This window comes from Aotus nancymaae, unplaced genomic scaffold (assembly GCF_030222135.1).
Source record: "Aotus nancymaae isolate 86718 unplaced genomic scaffold, 86718_ANA_hifiasm-v0.15.2.pri h1tg000016l, whole genome shotgun sequence".
NCBI classification, from domain to species: Eukaryota; Metazoa; Chordata; class Mammalia; order Primates; family Aotidae; genus Aotus; species Aotus nancymaae.
This window is the reverse complement of record NW_026988428.1, coordinates 57,877,953-57,900,057: the sequence shown is the minus strand read 5'-3', so window position 1 is coordinate 57,900,057 and position 22,105 is coordinate 57,877,953. Positions and strand designations below refer to the sequence as shown.

Below are 22,105 nucleotides of genomic sequence, written 5' to 3'. Positions count from 1 at the left end.
CAATCATGGCTCACTGCAACCTCTGCCTCCTGGGCTCAAGCAATCCTTTTACCTCAGCCTCCTAAATAGCTGGGACTATATGCTCATGACACTACACCCAGATTGTTGTTGTTGTAGAGATGGGATTTTTCTGTGTTGCTCAGGCTGGTCTTGAACTGCCAGGCTCAAGGAATCTGCCTGCCTCAGCCTCCCAAAGTGCTGGGATTACAGGCATGAGTCACCACACCTGGCCCCTCTGCATTTCTGACATTGCCTTTTCTCCCCCTAATTCTGACTTCTATGGATACAAATATGAACTGTAGCTTTGGTGTTTCTTGGTGGGCTCCTTCACTTCAGGAGATAGATTTTTTTCCTTTACTTCTTGGGGCTACAGCTGGGCCACATGGCCACTCTCAGTGCTTCCCTGTGCTTTCTGCTGCTTGGCTTCTGCCTGATAGCTGCTGATATGGGCAGCCCTTATATGTCTTCTATAGTTTGTAGATCATGTCTGTCTCTTCCTTTTCCTGAAAATGGAAGGCTTTTATTTTCTTCTCCTTCTTTTTATTGATTTCCAAAGAATTATAATGACACTGAATTAATTAGCCAAGCACATACTGGAAGTCAGTATGGGCCTTAAGGAATAGCACTTTAATTTCAGGGCTTTGATAGTTTACACAAGCAATACAATAATTACAGCAGGTGCTGTTCAAATGTGGAAGTAAAATAATGTTCACACGTCCCCCAGAAAATCACTGCAGAAAATGAGAGACGTACTGCTTTTCTCTTTCTTGCCTTTCATTTATTTTAAAGAAAACTTTTCATATTAGAATTTGGTGTTAATATTTGAGCATTCCAAGAAAATTATGATAAATGATGCAAAGCTTCTATTTTCTCCCTGTATTTTTTAATTTATAGATTCTTTTTTCGTGCTATTTTTCTGATACTGGGGCAAACTGGTTCAATCTGAGTAAGATCCTGTGGACTGTTTTTCACTGTTTTGTTGGTATTTTGTTACTGAGGTAGAAATTACTTTGTAATATTTGTTAAACTTCCTGGAGTTTAGAAGAATAATTTTCCATCATCTTACTTTTAACTAATGAGAAAATACATAGGTACTATTCTGATTGAAGGCTGATTTCTTTGTCTTTTGTTATAATTCCAGACAGTAGAAATAATTGTGTTTTGCCTGAATAATTAATCATAGCTACAGTGCAAGTTTTACTTGGTAAAATAAGAGCTATTTTATAGTCAGCTGTTCATTAAATCTTACTTATGTTTGATTTTTATGAGTAACCAAATTGAAAATGGTGTGAATTAAGATTAATTAAGTATAAGGTGAAGCTTTATACTTAATTTTCCTTTTAACATACAGTTCTTGGCAACAGGCAGAAAATAAATGAAATCAGTGTTCCAATAGTGAAACTGTACAAATGGTAGCAAGTTACTGGAGCTGACAGTTTTCAAATGATAGTAGTGGGTTATGTAAGTCACCCAAGATGGCTCGATGTACTATTATTTCCAGACAGAGTTGGAAATATCATGTGCCAAGGCAACAGGCAGTCAGACAAAAACATAACAATTTACTTTCCAATAATTATCATCACTTCTTGCCAGGCTGGAACTCCATCGATCTGGTACAGCAGAATATCTTTTTGTATGGATTTCTTTCAAGCCTAGAAACATCATGACTGCAGTAAATACTCCTGTAAATCGTTTTCAGGACTTCATTAAAGGAAACAGCAATACTGTAATCACTTTGTTTTTGCATATCAAACATAAATTGATACAAATCCCAGCTAATACTATCCATCAATTCATTTACCCTTTCTTCTTTTCCCTCCCTCTTTCTTTTTAAACTTTTTCTCTTTTTTTAAAAAAATTGTAGTTAATTGGAAGCTTTTAACAAAAGGGCTGATTACACTAAGGAATTTAGCTTGCTCTTCTTCCATAGCTGATAAAATATTAAAAAATAAGACCAAAATTATGCATCCTATGGTTTGTAAGAATCACATTGTTCTTAAGATATATATTTAATTGAGAGATTTCTAAGGAGGCTTGTTAATCCTTCAACCATCATTGTGAAAGGGAAATATATTCAGAAGTTCAAACTTGGAACAAGTGGAAGTGGACAAATGACAAGTTTGGTGGAAACACAGCAAATGGATGTTAGAGATCATTTTGAAATAGTTGATGACATACATGTGGCCTGAAGTCAGTTGATTTTTCTTCTGGGTAGCTTTTATGTATGAGACTTTTGTTCAGGAACTACCATGGGGGGAAAGAAAAGGTAGGGCTGCCTCTGTGTGTGTGTGTGTGTGTGTGTGTGTGTGTGTGTGAGAGAGAGAGAGAGAGAGAGAGAGATAATTGCAATAAAGGAAATTTGGAGACAATGGATAAATTGAATAGAAGACATAAAGCAAAGGTGACAGAAGGAAGGAATGCTGAGACAGGTTAAGAGAAACCTGGAAAGCTTGGGTGTAGATGAAATTATATTCCCACATGACTTCATCAGCTTAGTGGCTGGCTCATGCTCAGGGTCCGTGTTTCTGCAGAGAAAGAGAGAGAGAAAGAGAGAAAGAGGGGGAGAGAGAGAGAGAGAGAGAGAGAGAGAGAGAGAGAGAGAGAGAGAGAGAGAGAGAGAGCGCTCTGAACAGAGTATTGTAGGAAGAGTCACAGCTGGAGCTGTCCAGGACAGAAAGTAATTGCCCATTCAGAGTGACCCAAACTGGCCTGTATTATTTAATGTAAAACTAGCTAATGAAACAATTAAACCTGAAATTCTCTGTGACTTAGTATAACAAAAGTTCACTTAAGTTGTATAGCAAAAGTTAAAATTCCAATGTGAGTGCTTCTAAGTGAGGCAGCGTTTCTATGAGCTGGCTTCCCTGGCAGTTCAGCACCCTAGGTTCCTTCCATCATGGGCTCAGACTCTCCTTAGGTCACTTTGCTTTTCTGCATAAAGCTACAGCAGAGGAAAGGACACAGATTCCCCCAAGGGCCATTTCCATGGCACTTCTGTTTACCTTCTGTTTGCTTAGACTCAGCCACATGGCCCCACCTAGCTGGATGGAAGACTAAGAAATGTAGTCTTCTTGTGTGCCCAGAAGAAAAGGGAGAGGATTTGGTGAGCAGCCAGCTGTCCTTTGACACTTGGCTTCTTGTAGCAGTAAACTAGTGGGTCTGTCTTTCACTCCCTTCTGTTGGTGACTACAGATTTACAGGGCGATGATATCTGATGGTATCTTTGACAATGGATCTTTGTAAAACTTTTTACATTTTCCAGAATAAAAAGAAAAGTAATATCCTTTTTTCACAGGGTTAAAATGTTAGTATCACGGCAATAGCATAATGAATCTTAATTCTGATTTAAGCAAGGGCTATGAAAATGCAGGATGGAAATTGCTTTCGTAAATCTGTGAAATCTCCTGGGTATACAGGCAGCATTCTGTTTCACAATGATAACTGCAGAGTGTCTTACAGTAAAGTGTCTTCTCATATGCTTTAGAGTTAAAAATTGTTTTTCTTTCCTGTCCACTAAGAGGTATAAACCCAAAAGTATCTGAGGCAGGTCTCAATCAATGTAGAAAGTTTATTTTGCCAAGGTTAAGAACGCACCCATGGCACAGCGTCAGGAGGTCCTGACGACATGTACCCAAGGTGGTCAGGGCACAGCTTGCTTTTATACATTGTAGGGAGACATGAGACATCAATCAACATATGCAAGATGTACTCTGACTAGGTCTGGAAAGGTGGGACGACTCCAAGCTGGGGCTTCCAGGTTATAGGTAGATAAGAGACAAAAGATTGCATTCTTTTGAGTGTTTGGTCAGGCTCTCACTCAATACACAATTTACATATGGGGGTGTGTGTAGAGAAATAGTCACTTATGCCTTAGTCTGGATGGGTGAATCTACGTTTTTACATAAGCAGTAGGACAGAGGAAGCAATCAGATATGCATTTATCTCAGATGAACAGAGGGATGACTTTGAGTTCTGCTCTTTGTCCCATACCTGTGAAGATAAGCTATCAATTTATGTTGCCAGGGTGAAACTCAACAGAATAGTTTTAGGGTAAAGATCTGGAGACCCACAGGAATTTCCTTGTGGGCAAATTGTGAGGGAAGTATGCAGCTTTTTTTTGTTTTTTTTTTAATCTTTGTAGCTATCTTATCTAGGAATAAGATGGGAGGCAAGTTTGCCTGACACAGTTCCCGGCTTGACTTTCCCTTTGGCTTAGTCATTTTGAGGTCCTGAGATTTATTTTCCTTTCACAGAGGTAAAGCAAGAGCAAAGTATGTTTTTGATGGAGGATTGAAATGAGATGAAGAGTAGATGAGGCAGTGAGGTTCTGGAAGGTTGTTTAGGATGACAGATGTTGCAGAGAAGGAAATTTTAGAGTCCAGAATGGTAAAACTGTGTGAAAAGGTGTTGAGGAGGACAGAACTAAAGAAACTGATGAAGCCTGAGGGTGCAAATGGCGGACAGAGATGACTTAGACTTCGAGACTTGATGTGTAGCTATGTTCTACCAGCCTCCAGCTCATGTCCCAAACATGACCCCACACACGTTTACACATTGGTCCAACATATGCTGAGAGTAATTACTTTCTATTCATCAGAGGTCAGAATAGGATAAAGAACGTTAATGTCATAGTATGACTTTTTAGGTGATTTTGAAAAGCAAGAATATGAATTCTATGAAGAAAATCTATTAGGAAATCATGGAAATGACAGAATGCAGAGGTACTTAGAAATAGAAAAAAATAAATAAGACAGTGAATACTTACAAAAAAAGTTCTTGAATGTCTGCTCAGCCCTGGAAAGCCATTGATGAGCAAATCACTCTACCCTCTTGGCGTTTAGTGAGAAAATCATATGCCAACCAAATAGTTGGACAGGGATTAATTAATTTCTGTTTTAAATTTACCCTGAAAGAGAAGTCCAGAGTGCTGTATGAGTATGTAATATGAGTGTGTACCCAGAGGACACAAGCTGGGCTAGGGAAGGGGTATCAGAAACAGCTTCTCAAAGACAGTGACCTTAAACAGATCAGAAGAGGAAGGAGGATTTGGTGGTAAAGGCCCTGGGAGCAGTGGAACACACACAGGTGTGAAAGGTGCTCCTGTACCACTGACTGGGTGATACTTTTGGAGCACTCTCCTACCTTTGAACAATTAGACACCTGGAAGAAGCAGGAAAGACTGCAAGGAAATGATTGGTTATAGCTCAGAAAAAAAGAGACTGAGAACACAGAATTTGGGCAAGTTGAGATGATATTGAATTTGAAATAGGGGAGGAGAGTTGGCAATAGCATAGAACATGTTATTAGAGAAGAGATCTACTTAATATAGGTATATTTATTGGCACAGTTCTTTTTGTGATCTTTTGCTATCAACTTTTGCCCCCAATATGTCTAGTGAACATTAAATTAAAACAAATGTACACTCCTCAAAAATATTTTGGAAGAGCAAATAATGCAGTTGCCTCTTGCTGGTAAGCTAGGTGTTAGTTTCCTATGAGCACCAAATAAGATGACATTTGTAAAGTTGTCCTGATACACAATGAAATATTAGTTTAATTCTATTCCAATTTACTAATTCATTTGTCTCCATTATTAAAACAATTTGTGTTCTTTACCTTACTTCTGTGGGTCCTCCTGTAATGACTAGAATAAGTGGTCCAAAGAAAATGACAGCATTTCTGTGCATGCTGATTGTCTTTGGAGTTCTGGGACCTGATTGCTTAACAGTGGAAGTGATCTGGGGACATGGAAAAAGCTGATATTGTGATCTTCTCACTTCTTCTCTAGCCCACTAAAGCTGTAAATAAACAGGTGTGTGGTCAGGTCTTGTCAACAAAGTCTTGTGGGAAGCACCTTCTTTTCTTATGGAAGCTACATGTGTTCTTCTCATCCTTTATTTTGTATAATTCTGAAATGGTTGGCAAATACCATTATGGCTTTTCTGTCACATCTGGAAGATGTGTAGTCTTATTTCATGGGAACCAGTAAAGGATAATGGGTGGAGTAGCCTAGTTGTAATTATAGTCTACATTTATTTGGAAAGACTAGCATCTTAGTATGCAGTGGCTAGATTAATTAAACTCAGCTGGCATAATTCAATACAGTTAGTTCCTATAAAAACAAACTGTCTTTAAACTCTTGAGGTTTGCTGTAAACCTAATGATGAGAGCAACAGTTTGAACGTCTCTTCCTCCTGTATGAATTACAAAGGAACTTAAAAATTATTTTTTTAAAAAATTTGTTTCCCTTCTCTCCCTGCCCCCACCCACCAAAACAAACAAACAAACAAACAAAAAACCCTTATCTTCTTGTTAGCAAAATTAATTCTGGGATCTTTTTTTAGGAAGATGAGGTCTTTTTTAAAGTAATATATTTTGTGAAGCATAATTTCCATGAAGTTGTTTTTAATTTTGAGTTTCTACACCTCAAGTAGTGTGAGGTATCCATGGAAACTGTCTAGCTTAAATTCAGTGCACTGGACCGCCTTCCCACACAGGTCAAGACTCAAACAGTTCCAGATACTAGCTTGATTTATTGTGCCCTAAACATTAGATAGTTTTAACAAGAAATTGGCTCCTAATTGACATATATAATTTTATATTTAATTAGCAGTTTGAGCCTCTCTACATTTTACTAACAGATGTAACATTCAAAACATGTGCCATAATAATATATCTGTTGCACAGATGCACTTAAATGCAAGAACTTTGTGGCAAATAGCAGCTCAGCTGCTTAGCAAAAACTTGGACAGAACTGACATGATTTTCCTTAAGAGATATACTTTAAAATCACTTAAGGAGTGATTTTCCTTAACCAATCTAATGGATTTATTTTATATTTTGGTAACAGCTTTATTGGGATATCATATACTGTAAAATTCATCGTACAAAAGTGTATAATTTAATAGGTTTTTGATATATTTACAGATTTACAACCAATGTCACTGTTTAATTTTAGAACATTTTCATCACCCTTAAAAGAAATCCCATGCCTCTTAGCAGTTACTCTCTATTCTCTCCAGCCCCAGCCCTTGGCTATTTGTTGCTGTCTAATCTATTTTTTTGTCTCTGTGAATTTGCCTCTTCTGGACATTTTATATAAATGGAATCATACAATATGTAGTCTTTTGTGACTGCCTCCTTTCACTTGGCATAATGTTTTAAAGGCTCATACATGTTCTAGCAGGTCTCAGCACTTCAGTTCCTTTTTATTGTCAAATAATATTCTATTGTGTGCATGTACCACATTGTGTTTATCCAGTCATCATTCGATGGTTCTTTGGATTGTCTCTACTATTATGGATCATGCTGCAACGAACATTTCTGTACAAGTTTTAGTGTGGACCTCTGTTTTAATTTCTCTAGGGTAAATACTGAGGAGTGGAATTACTGGGATGTATAGTAACTCGACGTTTAATTTTATGGAACTGCCAAAGTGGCTGCCCCATTTTATATTCCCATTAGCAGTGTATGAGAGTCCCAATTTCTCCACATCCTCAGCAACATGTGTTATTGTTAAGATCACAATGTCAACTTTTTCCATGTCTCCAGATCATTTATTTTACCATCCCAGTGGATGTGAGGTGGTATCAAGGTGCATTTTTTTAAAACAGAGAGAAATTTAATATTTTCCATGTTTCATAAATTAGTTCGATGTGTGTCTCTTACTTATTTGCTTTTCCATTACTCTTGATTTATAAGATAAATATACCTTTCATCTCTATCAATATTGTCATTTTCCTTGCTAATTTTAATGTAAGCCCACTTGGGGCATGTGATGTCAAAACTTATGGTGGTGAATTGGGCTACATATACAACATGTATCATGAAAAGGGAAAACACTGAAAAGAAACTGTTTGATTCAAAGGTTAAACCTCTAAATTTCTGTGTGTTTTCATCTTACTTTATTTTAACTAGAAAACAAGTATAATAGTGATGCCACATACTGTGAAGCAAATGAGTATTTGATACGATGCCAGATTAAAAGGTATACTTATTTTTTCATTCAATATATTTCATCAATTCTAATATACTGTCAGTCATAAATAAGGCATAACATGATTTTATGTATCTCTAAAAAGAAATAAATGCTGCCAATTAAACTATAGTGCACCATTTATTTTAAAGTGACCTGTAATTCAGAAATGTTAAAATGTGGGGTGAAAAAATGTGTGTGCTAGAATCAATGAAATAAAGCAGAAACGAAATCTGCTTGCTCACTTGTTTTTTGGAGGCAACCCAGTCATTTATGCTTACCAATACCCAGGGGAGAAAGGAAGAATCTTCAAACTTCAAAGACCTAATTCATTTTACAAATATGCATCAATATCCATGAGTACAAAAATAGATATATGTGTATATTGCATACATACACACTGACACACACACACACACACACACACACACACACACACACACACACAGAGAGAGAGAGAGAGAGAGAGAGAGTAGAGAGATATTCATCAACTTATTCTTCCTCAGTTTAGGAGTATTAGATTAGCGTCAGCAACCTGTAGTTCACTGAAATGATTCTTCATCTCTTCAATTCACTAATTCAAAAAAGCTGGTTTACCTCAAATCAAGTTTATTAAAGATTTTAAGCTTTCTTTTCAGCCTGAAAATGTTTCATCTTGTTGCTTCCAGAAGCTAATTTCAATAGGTGATTCACAAACCTGTGAAAATCCACATTTATAATTCAGAGGCCAGCACCACAGTAATACCAAGCGGCTATGCTTCCTTACCAGCAAATATGCTCTGCATGTTATTAAAAATAAAGGTTTACTTTCTTAGTGCTCTGATTTCAGTTATAGTTCTAAATGCATTAAAGTAGTGAAATATCTGCGATGGTGTATGCCACAGGGAATCAAACTGATTTCCAAAATAGTGTTCATAAGACCATAATAAGTCTAATAAAGCCTTTCTTAAAAAGACTCTTTTTAAGGTAAGTATTTGGCACTTGGCCCCGTTAATTAGCTCAGACATCTCTAAGCTTGTTTGAACTGAGACCTGATTTTCTTTTAGTAATAATTGTGTTGGTGCTTTGAAATGTTGATGAAAATTTAAGGGATTTTTATTTTTCACTAGTACTAAATCAGTGTCTCATAGTTTTCTCTCTGCAACATTCTTTGAAAATTATGGTTTACATGTAGAACACAATTAGGAGCTCATGGGAGCAGATAATTGTTTATATTAAAGTAGGCCAAATATGTGGCCTCTTGGACAAACAGATGCAAGAAATGATTAAGATTAGATTTATATCATTTTTAATGTGGTAATAAACACTAAAGAAATGAAATGATTTTTTGTTTCATGAGGAAAAATGAGATAAAAGAATTATCTTTATCTTCTATAATAAATTATGACACATTCAAACATAATAGTTTAAAAAGAGAACAGTGAATTTGTATCTCTTCAAACTGACATATTCACATAATATTAGGAATGGTGTTGCTGAGTCAGATCTTTGCAGGATGTGCAGCATTAAGGTGGTTTCTTAGTTTTTTAGTAAAATATGAAAATCCTATGCAATAGACATATTGTAACAGGAGAATAACCTGGACTGGACTTTTGGGATATTAGTGTGTTCTCTTGCAATATGCTACATCTGCGATCATTAATTAGTATTTTAACTTCCAATCTTTTGGGCTGAATATTGAAATTGTCCATCTTTACTTTTAAGTGTTCTAACATTTTGCTTCTTGGATTTCAACATAATTTCCTTCTTTCAGTTGACTATAGGTAGCGAGTTTTATGTGCTAAATTTTTTTTTTGAGACAGGATCCCACTCCCAGGCTGGAGTGCAGCGTGCAATCATGGCTCACCGCAGCCTTGATTTCCCAGGCTCAAGTGATCCTGCCACCTCAGGCTCCTAGTAGCTGCGACCACAGGTGTCCATGTCTGGATTATTTTCCTATTTTTAATAGAGATGAAGGCTTGCTATGTTTCCTAGGCCAGTTGCAAACTTCTGAGCTCAAGTGATCCTCCTGCCTAGCCCTCCAGAGTAGCTGGGACCACAGGCATGTGTTACCACACCAGGCTAATTTTTTTTTTTTTTTTTGGTAGAGAAGAGGTCTTATTATTATTGTATAGGCTTATCTTGAACTTGTGGGCTCAAGAAATCCTCCTGCTTTGGCCTCCTAACATGCTGGGATTACAGGCATGAGCCAATAATATGCTTTAATATTTGCATATTAAGTATTTTTCGTATAAGGCTGGGCACCTTGTATTTTTAGTATGATGCTAAAGATTTAAATATTTTTAGTACAAGGCTGGATGCCTTGTATTAACACTAAAAATACAGGGCACCCAGCCTTGTTCTAAAAATATGTAATATGCAAGTAACATTGAATAAATCTCAAATTTTTCTCAAAGTTATCAGACATGATTTACAACATATATCAGCTTCAAATTTTGTTGACAAATTATGATCTCTCATTCAAAATCATTGATTCATACATTTAGTCAAAAATATTTATTGAATACTTAGTTTGGTAGCTTTTGGGCTAGGTGTAGGAGTCAATGGTCAGCCAAAAATGAAGAAAAAAAAGGTACAGTTCCTTTTTTTTATTGAGAATTGAAAGGTTGGTATAAATAAATATACAGCTAAAATACATGGTGATGTACATGCTGTTATAAGAGGACTTAATGAGAATTGACTTGGTGAGTTAGAGAGGATGACTCTGAAGAAGATATGATTGAGCTGAGATCTAAAAGTTGAGTAGAAGTTAAGTAAAGCTAGGAGTCTGGCAACAGAAAGCATGGCTGGTGAAAGAGAACATCATCCGTTAATGTCTTGAAGCCGAAGGGAGCATGATAAGACACTAAGAAGCTGTGTGGCAGGAGGAAGATGTGGATTGTTCAGAAGGAAGTGATGACAGTGGCTCACATCTGTAGGTGTTGCATCATGTATCATCCTCTCAAGTAATGCTGTGGATTTTAGGCAGGATTCAAAGACAGCTGGAAAGCAACAGAACATCCTATGTAGGAAACTGTCATCATGATTTCTTGAGGATTTTCTTTTACTATAATATTGGAGTTTTATGAAGGAATATGTACATGAATTTTAACTATAAAGCATAATAATATAATGAAGATCCATGAGTCCTTCAGCCAACTGAAGAATGAGAACATTACCTGTAACTTGTGTCTACCTATGTGTTCTGGCCTCCCCTTCTAGAGGCAACTGGTAGTTCACTTTTTGAATGCAACACTGCATGTCTTCCAGGACTTCCCTTTTTTTCTCTCTCATTATTCTATTTTTACCATTCGTCAAGGTTGGTGTGTATTACAGTGAGGCTCTATTTAATCTGTGTTTACTACTGTTAATATTCCAGTTTGGGAATATACTATAATTTATTTGTCTATTTTCCTGTCACTTGTTATTTGGGTTGATTCCAGGTGATGCTTTGCTTATTGTTTGTTTTGCTATTGCTATCAATGCGGATTTGAATGTCTAGGATGTGGTACTATTTGTCTCCTTGAGCACATTTCCTCAGGGAGTGAAATTGGTGGCTGAGAGCATATACTGATGTGTTTTCCACAGTGGCTGTACCAATTTTCATCCCACATTCTCTTGATCCATGTCCTTTTTAGCACTTGGTTTTGTAAGACTTCTTAATTTTTGTCAATTTATTTGAGATCAGCATTTCTTTGATTACCAATGAAGGTAAGCATTTTTTCATGTTTATTGGCCATATGTGTTTCTTATATGAAATGCCAGTTCAGTTCTTCTGTCAACTTTTCTACAACATCCTAATCGATTATAAACACTCTTTGTATATTCATGTATTCTGAATAGCGGTCATCTGTTGTTTTGCAAGCCTCTGAATGTTAAGTGAAAAATGACTTAGAGGGGTACCCTGTGGATATGGAGAGATACATGTACATGTATTAGGAAACATAGCCTTTCCTCTAATGAACAATTGTTGTATGATAATAACTTTATAAATATACTTAATATATTTCTTGTGCTAAAACCCAATAGGAGGCAAAATCACTCTTTCCTCATAGAACATGGAATGTTGGTTTTCCTTATAACACTACTTCAAGAAAAGTCTGTCTAAATTATCTTTGGAAGAATTCTGCTTTATACATGTAGTAAGGGTGGGTTGAAACCTATCCACAATTAAGTGTTATTTTTAAGAAATTATAGCATACTGATGAAATTGGCTTCAAAGTAATCTTTCACAAAACGAATGCTGTTTTTCATTTGATTTGCCTTCTCTTGAAAAATTATAGAAGGTTGGAAGTGGATATTTATGTCAACTGTGAAAGCCATGGCTGTCTCGTGGCACTGGGCATTGTAATATCCTTTTTATGTCATCAATTGTGCAAATCTTCCCCAGAGTGAAACTTATTCATACTTTCCTTTAAATATAAAATAAAATATTACAGTAGTTGTTTAGCACTTGTGATGGGTTAAGAACATAAAGCTTTTCATATTTAATTTCCTTACTCCTTAAAGAGCCTTGCAGTATAAATATTATTATCCATAGATGGGGAAACTGAGCCTTGGGGCGGTTAAGTAAAATTCTTTAGATCATAAAGCCAATAAGTGGAAGAACCCAGACTCAAACCAATCACATTACTTTCTGAGACATCATTTCCACTAAGGTCTGCTAACGTGTGTTATCACTGCCAATGCAGGGAGCATTCATAAGCTGAACTTCTTATGTATTAAACTGTGTGTAGATATTATCTCATTTAATTCTCAAGGCTTCCCTTTGAAGTTGTGTCATGTACAACTTCTCTCTATCGTAGATTCCATAGACTGTTTTATCTGAGGAACTTCTAAATGTATTCTGAGTTCATTAAAATTTGGCTTCATATATACTTTGTCAAATACTGCATTGCATTAATGCCTGTACTAGTTTTATTCCTCTAAGAATAATTTAATTCTAGTATTTTTGGGAAAAATAATGAGATCTTTGTCTTTCACTTTGTGTGTGTGTGTGTGTGTGTGTCTGTGTGTGTGTGTGTGTGTGTGTGTGTTGGTGGGATGCAGTCTTCTCCACACTGTTTCCTTGCCAGCTCTTCAGAGCCATGCACTCCTCTCACTGCCCTGTGAGCCACATTTTCTTGTTCGTAGATCAGGAGGTCTCAGCTTGAAGATCAAGGACTGCACTACTGTTGAGAATGCAAGAAATTCCATAGAAACAGGAAGGCCAATATAGGGTAGGATAGTGCTGGTGATATGTCCCTGTATGTATTGTTCCTTACCTCCTGTGACACCACGTTCCAAAGTTGTGCCTGTCTTCACTAAATGATTGTAGAAATATAACAGATGTCACAGAATCTGGGGTAGCTCTTTAAAACAGCAAACTAGATACTACTTTCCTCGTTGTCCAGGTAGAAGACCTTTCTCCCACTGATGTTCATATTGCTATTCAGATGAGTGTCAGTGTTCTCATTTATTTCAATCTCCTTCCCTCTCCTGTTGTTTCCTCTTGTGCTCTCTGGGATGTGCTGTAGGCTGAGTCCATTACTGAGTTACACAATTTTCCATACCACCCCCTAGCAACATAGTCTTTGCAGAAGCTTTGAAATTACCTCTTGACATTCCATTTTCCCCAGTCTTTTGGTGTGTGTACATACGCCTGCACTGGCAGCACTGATTCCATTCTTTTCAGCAGCAAATAGTACTCTAGTAGGTTTTTGTACTGTATACCGGGGGGATTATGGGCTTCACTTCAATAATTGTGTGCCACTGTCCTTTGAGTGTGATTTTATGAGGCACTGATTTATGCTATGTGAATACAGTCATTCAATAAGGAGATGATATCTAAAGCTTGTCTGCTATTTCTTGCTTACTCACCCTCCTCTCAGTTTTGTTCTGAAAGTCAAAAGACTGCTTATTCAGAAAACCAAACAATTACAAGCAGTAAAATCCATTCTCAAGTCCTATTGGTGAGAGGTTGTATAAGTTTTCAAACTCTGAATTTCAGCAAACCCTGTATTTAAAATGGTTGAGGTAGAAGGGTCTGTTGAGTTTGATGTTAGTCAGTGTAGTTCCTGGAATTCAAATACTGGGAGGTTTTAATTAGTCTCCCAAAGAAAACAAATGCAGTTTTCTTTATTCCTCACTGTCTGTGGAGTATAGAATCATCTCATAACAAAACCTTCTCAGCAACCATGTTTGTCTTGAGGCTAGGATAGTTGATAAACTCAGAGTGGTTATTGAAGTCACTCTTACATTCAGCATCATTATCAAATATTTAAACCTCATCATTTACTGTTTAAACATTTGAATTTCACCAATGAAGTCAAATGGTCTGGTGAGGATTATTTATACTGGAAAACAGTGCCATATGTCTCAACTCTACATATCTGAAAATTCTTTCAGCATATGCTGCAGAATTACTTTTGCATCCACTTTTGTAATTCCTGACACATGGTAGAAATATAACAAATGTCTTTACAATTAATAAAAGCAAGGAAAGAATAAATTTGGAATTAGGTTGTCATTATGGTGAATGGATATTTGGTTCTAACATTTTCCACAGTCTTGTTTTTTTTCATAAGACTCTTTACTAAAATCATTGAGACATTGTATATTTTTCAAGAGTGTAACAAGTGTATCATTGTGTTGATGAATAGCATCTTCTAAGTGCATGTAACTACTCCTATTGAAATTTGGGTTTCCTGTCTTAAGAAAGCTAGGCAAAGGCATCAGGAAGAGAAATTGACATAAACTTCTTGGACAGAGAGACTAAGACGTTCAAATGATTGGACAGCTAGATTATAGGAGATTGACCATATTTTCCCGAAGTAGTTTTCTGAAAATATAGGTGATTATAATGATGGACAAAATGTCACTCCACAAAGATACAGTTGTTATAATAATGTATTGAAATGAGAAATGTACCTTTTTATCCCTGGGAATTAAAATGAGGAAAAATACCTAATCAGATATATTGTTACTAAACCAAAAGATTACAGAAACACTGATTATGCTAATACCAAGTTTAATGTTAAAACGGGACGATGGGGAGACTAACAGGTACATATCATCACCTCCGTATAGGTCTTGTCTCAGCTAATCATAAATGTTTGAGGGTAAGTCTTAAATTGGGCATCTTTAGTTTGCAGTTTTCATTACCTTTTGAATTTCTGGTTGAGGACTTAGTTTTCTAGCATGCTGGTTGTCATTTTTTCGGGATGTCTTGATTATATTTTACATAATAGAAAAAATACTACCTTAGTAAATTGTTTTTCTAAGGGGATGGAAATGAATGTGGGTATCTGTACCTCAAATATCACATATCCTTGAACTCTTCACTCCTAAGGCTGTTAACCCCCCATTAAGGCAAATGGACTTGTGTTTCCTCAAAAACAAAACAAAATTTAAGTTCTTTATCCTTCCTATCCATGAAAAGCAGTGATTTCTGAGCTTTTTGATTTTTGATGCATTGGACTTGGCATAATAGGGAGTGGGCAGGAAAAACCCAATCCTCCCAGATATTCACAAACCGTCAGCATGACTTCTCTGGCCACAAAAGATGTCTTTTTATGGAGATATTTTGTTGTAATTTCAGAAGGTGGTTGTTAGTTATCTTGGCTACATTACATTTAGCACATCTGGGATGTGTTCACATGAAGACATTGGCTAAAAGTAGTGTCTTGTGGCCTGGAATTGACTCTGATACTGAAAAGGCTGTAAAGGACATTCCTTGCTTGTCCTCACACAGCAGAGAGACCTCCCACAGGAGGCACATCAGGAATGCATTTTGGGTTTGAAGAACCAGCACAGAAGTCAGACTTCTCAACTGTGGTGAAATTCTTTTCACAATGGCCTAATGTGCTTTTAGTTCATCCCTAATTTCTGCCATGGCAATTATAGCTCTGAGACAATTATTTGTAACCCTGGCACCAGAATTTCTGACAATGTTTTACAGTGTCTTTTGAATTAAAGTAATTTGGAGAAATGACTCACATTTAAGCTACCACCACTGTACAGAGAGTGCAAACTATCAAGAATGCTCCAAAGCAAACTGGGACACAGTCCTTGTCTCTTACTCCTTTAGTCAGAACTTGATAGTTGACAAGTGAAGTCAGTTTCTGCTGAACTTGTGATATAGCAATACCTGAATTTTTTTATTCTTAAATGAAGATCACTAAGACATAGCAGAATCTTGTTCTGTTGGTACCCTATTCATCAATCATTTTTAGCACTAGAGTTTGTCTTAACACAAAACTGAAGTTTGAAGCAAGATAGGTGTTCCAACTTTAGTTGAAGTTGTAAGGGTACATTTTATATCATGAAGTATATTCATGCTTTAGGGTGACTTTGCCATGTTACCTAATAAGTATATAATTCTAAGGACTGATGAATAGTTAAAAAGCTAGGATTTTGGTGGCAGTTTATCATTTATTATTTTTGTCATTTTCTTAATATGCTGGCAATTTATTTTACTTTTGTGGAAAGGCTTGGTATTAGATGAGAAAGTGTCTGAAAAAGCACTTTGCAAGTTGTAGCCTGTTCCCATGATCTGGATAATATTAATACGAGCAGGGATAATATCAACAATGTACAATGTATGTAGCACTTACTATTTGCTGGGAACTGTTCCAAGTACTTTCAGTAAATTTTAACTATTTAATTATCACAAAAATCCTCTGAGAGTAGATAATTAACAATTTCACTTGACAATTGAGGGACTGAGGCCCAGAGTGATGAAGTAACTTGTTTAAGATCCCCAGTTAGTATATGGCATAGAAGGGATTTGAATCCAGGCAGTGTGGCTTCAGAGTTGAGAACAGAGAAAATAAGAAACCCCTGCCTTTTTCTGTGGCATTCTGAATATTACATAGTGAGGAAATAGATGCTTCCAATGGGCTATAATTGAATCAGGAGAATGTTGCTCATTTGATTTTGATGTCTGTGAATCTGATAGGCACCTGTGATTTTATCTGCTGAAGGGGATTTAAAAATAATCACAAATATGATGCTTATTTTTGATTTGGTGTTACATAATTCTACTCTTTGATTGGTTTTAAATAGTTTTATTATTCTAGCAGCATAAAGGGCATTTTAAAAAGTAAATGGTAAAAAAGTTTTCTATTTCTTCTTAAAAAAAATTTGTTTATCTCTTGGTTGTGTTCTTACAGTAGTATGATAAAAAGGTGTAATTAAAGACTCTTTCAGGGCCAAGTGCAGTGGTTCATGTCTGTAATCCCAAAGCTTTGGGAGGCCAAGGTGAGAGGATTGCTTGAGGCCAGGAGTGTGCAGTTGCAGTGAGCTATGAATGTGCCACTGTACTCCAGCCTTGGCAACATAGCAAGACCCTATCTCTACATAATGATAGTAATAGCAATAAATAAAAGATTCTTGCAGAGACTAAAAAGGGAGCTAGTTCACAAGGGTTCAGTCCTCTTCACAACAGGTTCCCTTTCAGACAGTGATGCTGACTTGTGTAATTTCAACAAAAAGGCCTGGATTTTCACATTGTCAGCTTTGGTTATTAGAAGTGGGCCAACTGTCTCCTACAGGGTTAGAGTGAGTGGTCTGTAGAAGTGAGATCCGTGAATAGTACAACAAACTGAGCTACCCTTTAAAAAAATAGTGCCCCAGTTAATATGACCTCACATTTTTCTCCCCAACTTATAACTTCAACCCTGTAGTTTATGGGTCTAAAAGATTTTTCATAACATCTCCTTCTACTATAATGAGAGTCACAGTAAATGCTCAAAGACATTGACTCCAAAGAAATGCTTTATTTTGTTTTTCCTTTACTTTTGTAAGAAATATTCTTTGGCCAAATGGAATTAATTCAACTCAGAGGACTTTCTCTTTAACAAAAGATAAAGTAAGCACTATTTTCATTTCTTATGTTTCTTCTAGGTGCTGTACTTAAGTTTTACAAGGAATAGGAGATACCAGATTTGTATTCTTTGGCAGAATAAAATCTTATACCTCGCTGTTTCTGTTGAGACTAGTCATCACCTTTACTTGCCTATACCCCATAATGAAAAGGTCTTAAAGAAAGAAAACATGAAATAGGAAGCAGTAATAAATGTCTGTTTTCTAAGAATTTAAGTACCAATCAATAAAAGTTGCTATAAGGATAAGCAAACTCCAGACATTCTGAGTGTCTATTAGAATTCTTGGCACTGGCTGGGTGCGGTGGCTAATGCCTGTAATCCCAGCACTTTGGGAGGCTGAGGTGGGCGGATTGCCTGAGGCCAAGAGTTTGAGACCAGTCTGGTCAACATGGTGAAACCCCATCTCTACTAAAAATACAAAAAAAATTAGCTGGGTGTGGTGGCATGCGCCTGTAATCCCAGCTACTCAGGAGGCTGAGGCAGGGGAATTGCTTGAACCAGGGAGGTGAAGGTTGCAGTGAGCCGAGATTGCACCACTGCATTCCAGACTGGGTGACAGAGTGAGACCCTGTCTCAAAAATTCTGGCACTATGACATTTAGGACATGTTAGTTGAGCATTAGCTATGTATAATACAGGTCTGTCTGATGATCACATAAGTTAGTAGAGAGGCTATGCCATGTGGAACCTCCTCAGTCAACTGCTTCCTCTTAGGCTTTCAGAAGACCTGGTGGATGTTTATATTATTGTGCTCATGTCATTGTAAACTCTTTGAGGGGAGGGTCATATCTTATTGACGTAGGATGATGCCTAAAACAATTGGTACCTAATGAATATTTGTAGAATGAAGAGGGAAGATAGAACCTGTTCATGAGTAAGATGAAAGAAGATCATTTCAGGCGATGAATAGAATATGAGTAAAGGAAAGACATAGAAGGCTTTGGTTGAGAAATGATCATATAGTTCAATTTGGTTAAAATATAATTAGGAAAACACCATTGGAAACTACAACTGAAAAGATAGAATAGGTAGGATTTCATGTTATTTGCCGTTTCAAATCATTGTCAAGTTGGGGTGGGATAGTAGGTGATCCCTTAAATTTGGAGCTTCCATGACCAGAATGGATGTGATCTTCTTAAATGAAATTAAAATTAAGAGGAAAACATTTGAAAGAGAAGGAATATTCTGTTTTGAAAATTGAGTTTGAGGTGCCGGTGGAACCTCAAGACACAGGTAAGGAAATATAAGCGGAAACAGAATGAGAAGGTTAGGAAAGCAAGGTCCAGGCTGAAGGAAACCCATCCGGCAGGCAGACCAGCAGAAGTGATTGTGCAACTAAGGATCAGATGAAATTGCCAGCCAAGAGAGGAGCACAACAGAAGAACTGAGGAGAATACCTCAAGAACTTGAGAGAGGATAACTAAAATATGAGAAAGTGAAGGAGTTATGAGAACTGCATGTCACAGCATGAAGGTTGGGTGCAGCATGGCATGAGGAAATGGCTGGATTTTGTAGTCAAGAGTTGAGTCAGGTGTTGCTCAATCATCTATTAACTGCGTGATCTGCAGCCAATTGCCTAAGCTCTTGGGCCAAAGTTTCCTTACCTGCAAGGTGGGAATAGCACCTCTGTAGTTGTTGTGTTAATTTAAATAGCTTAAACAAGTATTCCTTAAATAATGCTTTTAAATCACTTTTTTTAATTAAAATAATACACTAATAAAAGAGAAGATTTGGAGTTATCCATGTTTCTTATGTACATACAAGCAATTATATTATATAATGTATTATTTTACAAATGTCCTGTAATCAGTACAAAATGAAGACTTAGGAATTTTTGAATTATGAAATTTGTAGAGGAATACACTGTCTTTTGCCTATGGTCTTCTGAATAAAGCATTTTGGAATTTAAATAAATTTAGTCCATTTTATCAAGCTTAATTTTTTGAGCACCTGCTCTGTTCCCAGCTCTTTTCTGGCTCTTTTAACTAAATTCCTCCACCTAAGCCCTTTGCTTTCCAGTTCTTAGGTGTTTATTATTCTGAGTCTTCTTTAGGCAACTGTTACTCCCCAACTCTGGGAACTTCAACTTTTGAGGCAATCTTAAATTTATAGCATTTGTGATTTTTCTAATACATTCTATTGAGCGTACTCTTATTTTTTATTTTTGGTAGTATTATTATTTTAAAACTCTTTATTGAATTATGATTGATTAACATACAAAAAGCCGTATGTATTTAATGTGTGCAACTTGATGAGTCTGGAGATAAGTATACACTGTGAAACCATCACTACAATATATGCCATAAACCTGTTCATCACCTCCAAAAAGCTGCTTCCACCCTCTTTATTTATTATGAGAAGAAAAATTATTATTTTATTGGAATGCATTACTAAATTTTTGCCTTAGAAAATAATATCTGGTATGAAGTTAATTTTTCCATGCCTCAACATCATTCACAAAATGCATTTAAGGCATTTAACATACTGACATTTTTCACTTTTATTAGAAAAGGAAACAATAACTCTTTGTTATCCTTCTTATTAGGGTAACACATTAAGAAAGATACTTCTGAATCGATACTTTAAAGGTGATTATATTGTTGGTATGAATGGACACCTGTCAGGAGCCTACTCAAAAACTGCACAGGTGGGAGGTAAGTCCTGTCATTTTTTTTTTTCTTATTTTAGGATTCTCATGACATATCTTCATGTCAGTGTTACTCTAGTATTTTACTTAAATGGAAGAGATAGAAAAGAGTCATTTAAAAATCACTATTAAAAACTTTCATATAGGCCAGGAGCGGTGGCTCATGTCTGTAATCTCAGCACTTTGGGAGGCTGAGGCAGGCGGATAGTGGATCACAAGGTCAGGAGATCAAGACCATCCTGCCTAACACAGTGAAACCTCGTATCTACTAAAAATACAAAAAAAGAAAAAGAAAAAGAAGAAATTAGTCAAGTGTGGGGGCACATGCCTGTAGTTCCAGCTACTTGGGAGGCTGAGGCAAGAGAATCACTTAAACCCAGGAAGTGGAGATTGCAGTGATCCAAGATTGTGCCATTGCACTCCAGCCTGGGTGACAGAGTGAGACCGTCTCAAACAAAAAAAGAAAAAAAGAAAAAGAAAAAAAAACCTTTCATACAATTTGGGCTCATAAAACAACAGATTTGAACATCAGACTTGATTTTGCTTTTTGACTTTGGAAAAATAGTTAAACTAAGTTATAATCTGTTAATATATAAATTAAGGACAAAATAAAGCTAGTTTTCTTTTTCTATTTTTAAGAAAAACATTTAATCACATGTCAAACATTTAATATAGTGTTCTATTTTTACAAACATTGATATTTTTAAACTCAAGCATTTTTTTTTGTGTGTGTGTGACAGAGTCTCATTCTGTCACCCAGGCTGGAGTGCAGTGGTACAATCTTGACTCACTGCAACTTCTGCCTCCCAGGTTCAAGCAATTTTCCTGCCTCAGTCTCCCAAGTAGCTGGGATTACAGTCATGCACCACCACGCCCGGCTAGTTTTTGTATTTTTCTTAGAATTGGAGTTTCACCCTGTTGGCCAGGCTGGTCTCAAACTCCTGACCTCAAGTGATCCACACCCGCCTTGGCTTCCCAAAGTGCTGGGATTATAGGTGTGAGCCAATATGCCCAGCCTCAAGCTTCAGTTATATTTAACTTTGTAGGGAAAAATCTCAAGATTAAGACTTTTATGGTTTAAGAATTTGAAAACCTTACATGCTAATAATGTCTACAATTAAAGTTTATTTATTTATTTTTCCTAATCACAGGAAGCTTCTCTGGACAAGATTCAGATAAGATGGGGATATCAATGTCAGACATTCAGTGTCTGCTGGATAAAGAAGGTGCGTCGGAACTTGTCATCGATGTTATAGTGAACACCAAAAATGACAGAATTTTTTCAGAAGGCATTTTCCTCGGCATTGCCTTGCTTGAAGGAGGAAACACACAAACACAGGTACTTGTTCATCAATAATAGGCATTACAATTTATTATTGGTATTTCTTGTTTACTTGTCACAGAAAGCAAGTAAAAGTAATGTGTTTCTTTTAGCTCTTATTACTATCTAAAAAAAAATCCATGTATCACACTTTCCTTATAAATGTATTCGATTTGCTATAGAAACTACACAGCTTCACAATTTATTCAATCAAGCAGAACATTCCTCTGAAACATCCTTCTGACATTATTCCAGGAATACCGCAACAGTCAGCAATATGCTCACCTGCACATATTAGGCCACTATTTCCAGAAGGCAT

General features: G+C 36.5%; 1 protein-coding gene across 2 annotated transcripts in view; it reads left to right on the top strand.

Moving 5' to 3' along the window:
* Positions 1-22,105, top strand: part of ITPR2 (inositol 1,4,5-trisphosphate receptor type 2) — a 508,028-nt gene that overhangs the window by 325,981 nt on the left and 159,942 nt on the right. For both annotated transcript variants that reach the window (XM_012457176.2, XM_064377368.1), the window contains exons 38-39: positions 20,364-20,472; positions 21,617-21,804. In XM_012457176.2, coding sequence (XP_012312599.2) covers positions 20,364-20,472; positions 21,617-21,804 — 297 coding nt within the window. The remainder of the gene's footprint in view (positions 1-20,363; positions 20,473-21,616; positions 21,805-22,105) is intronic.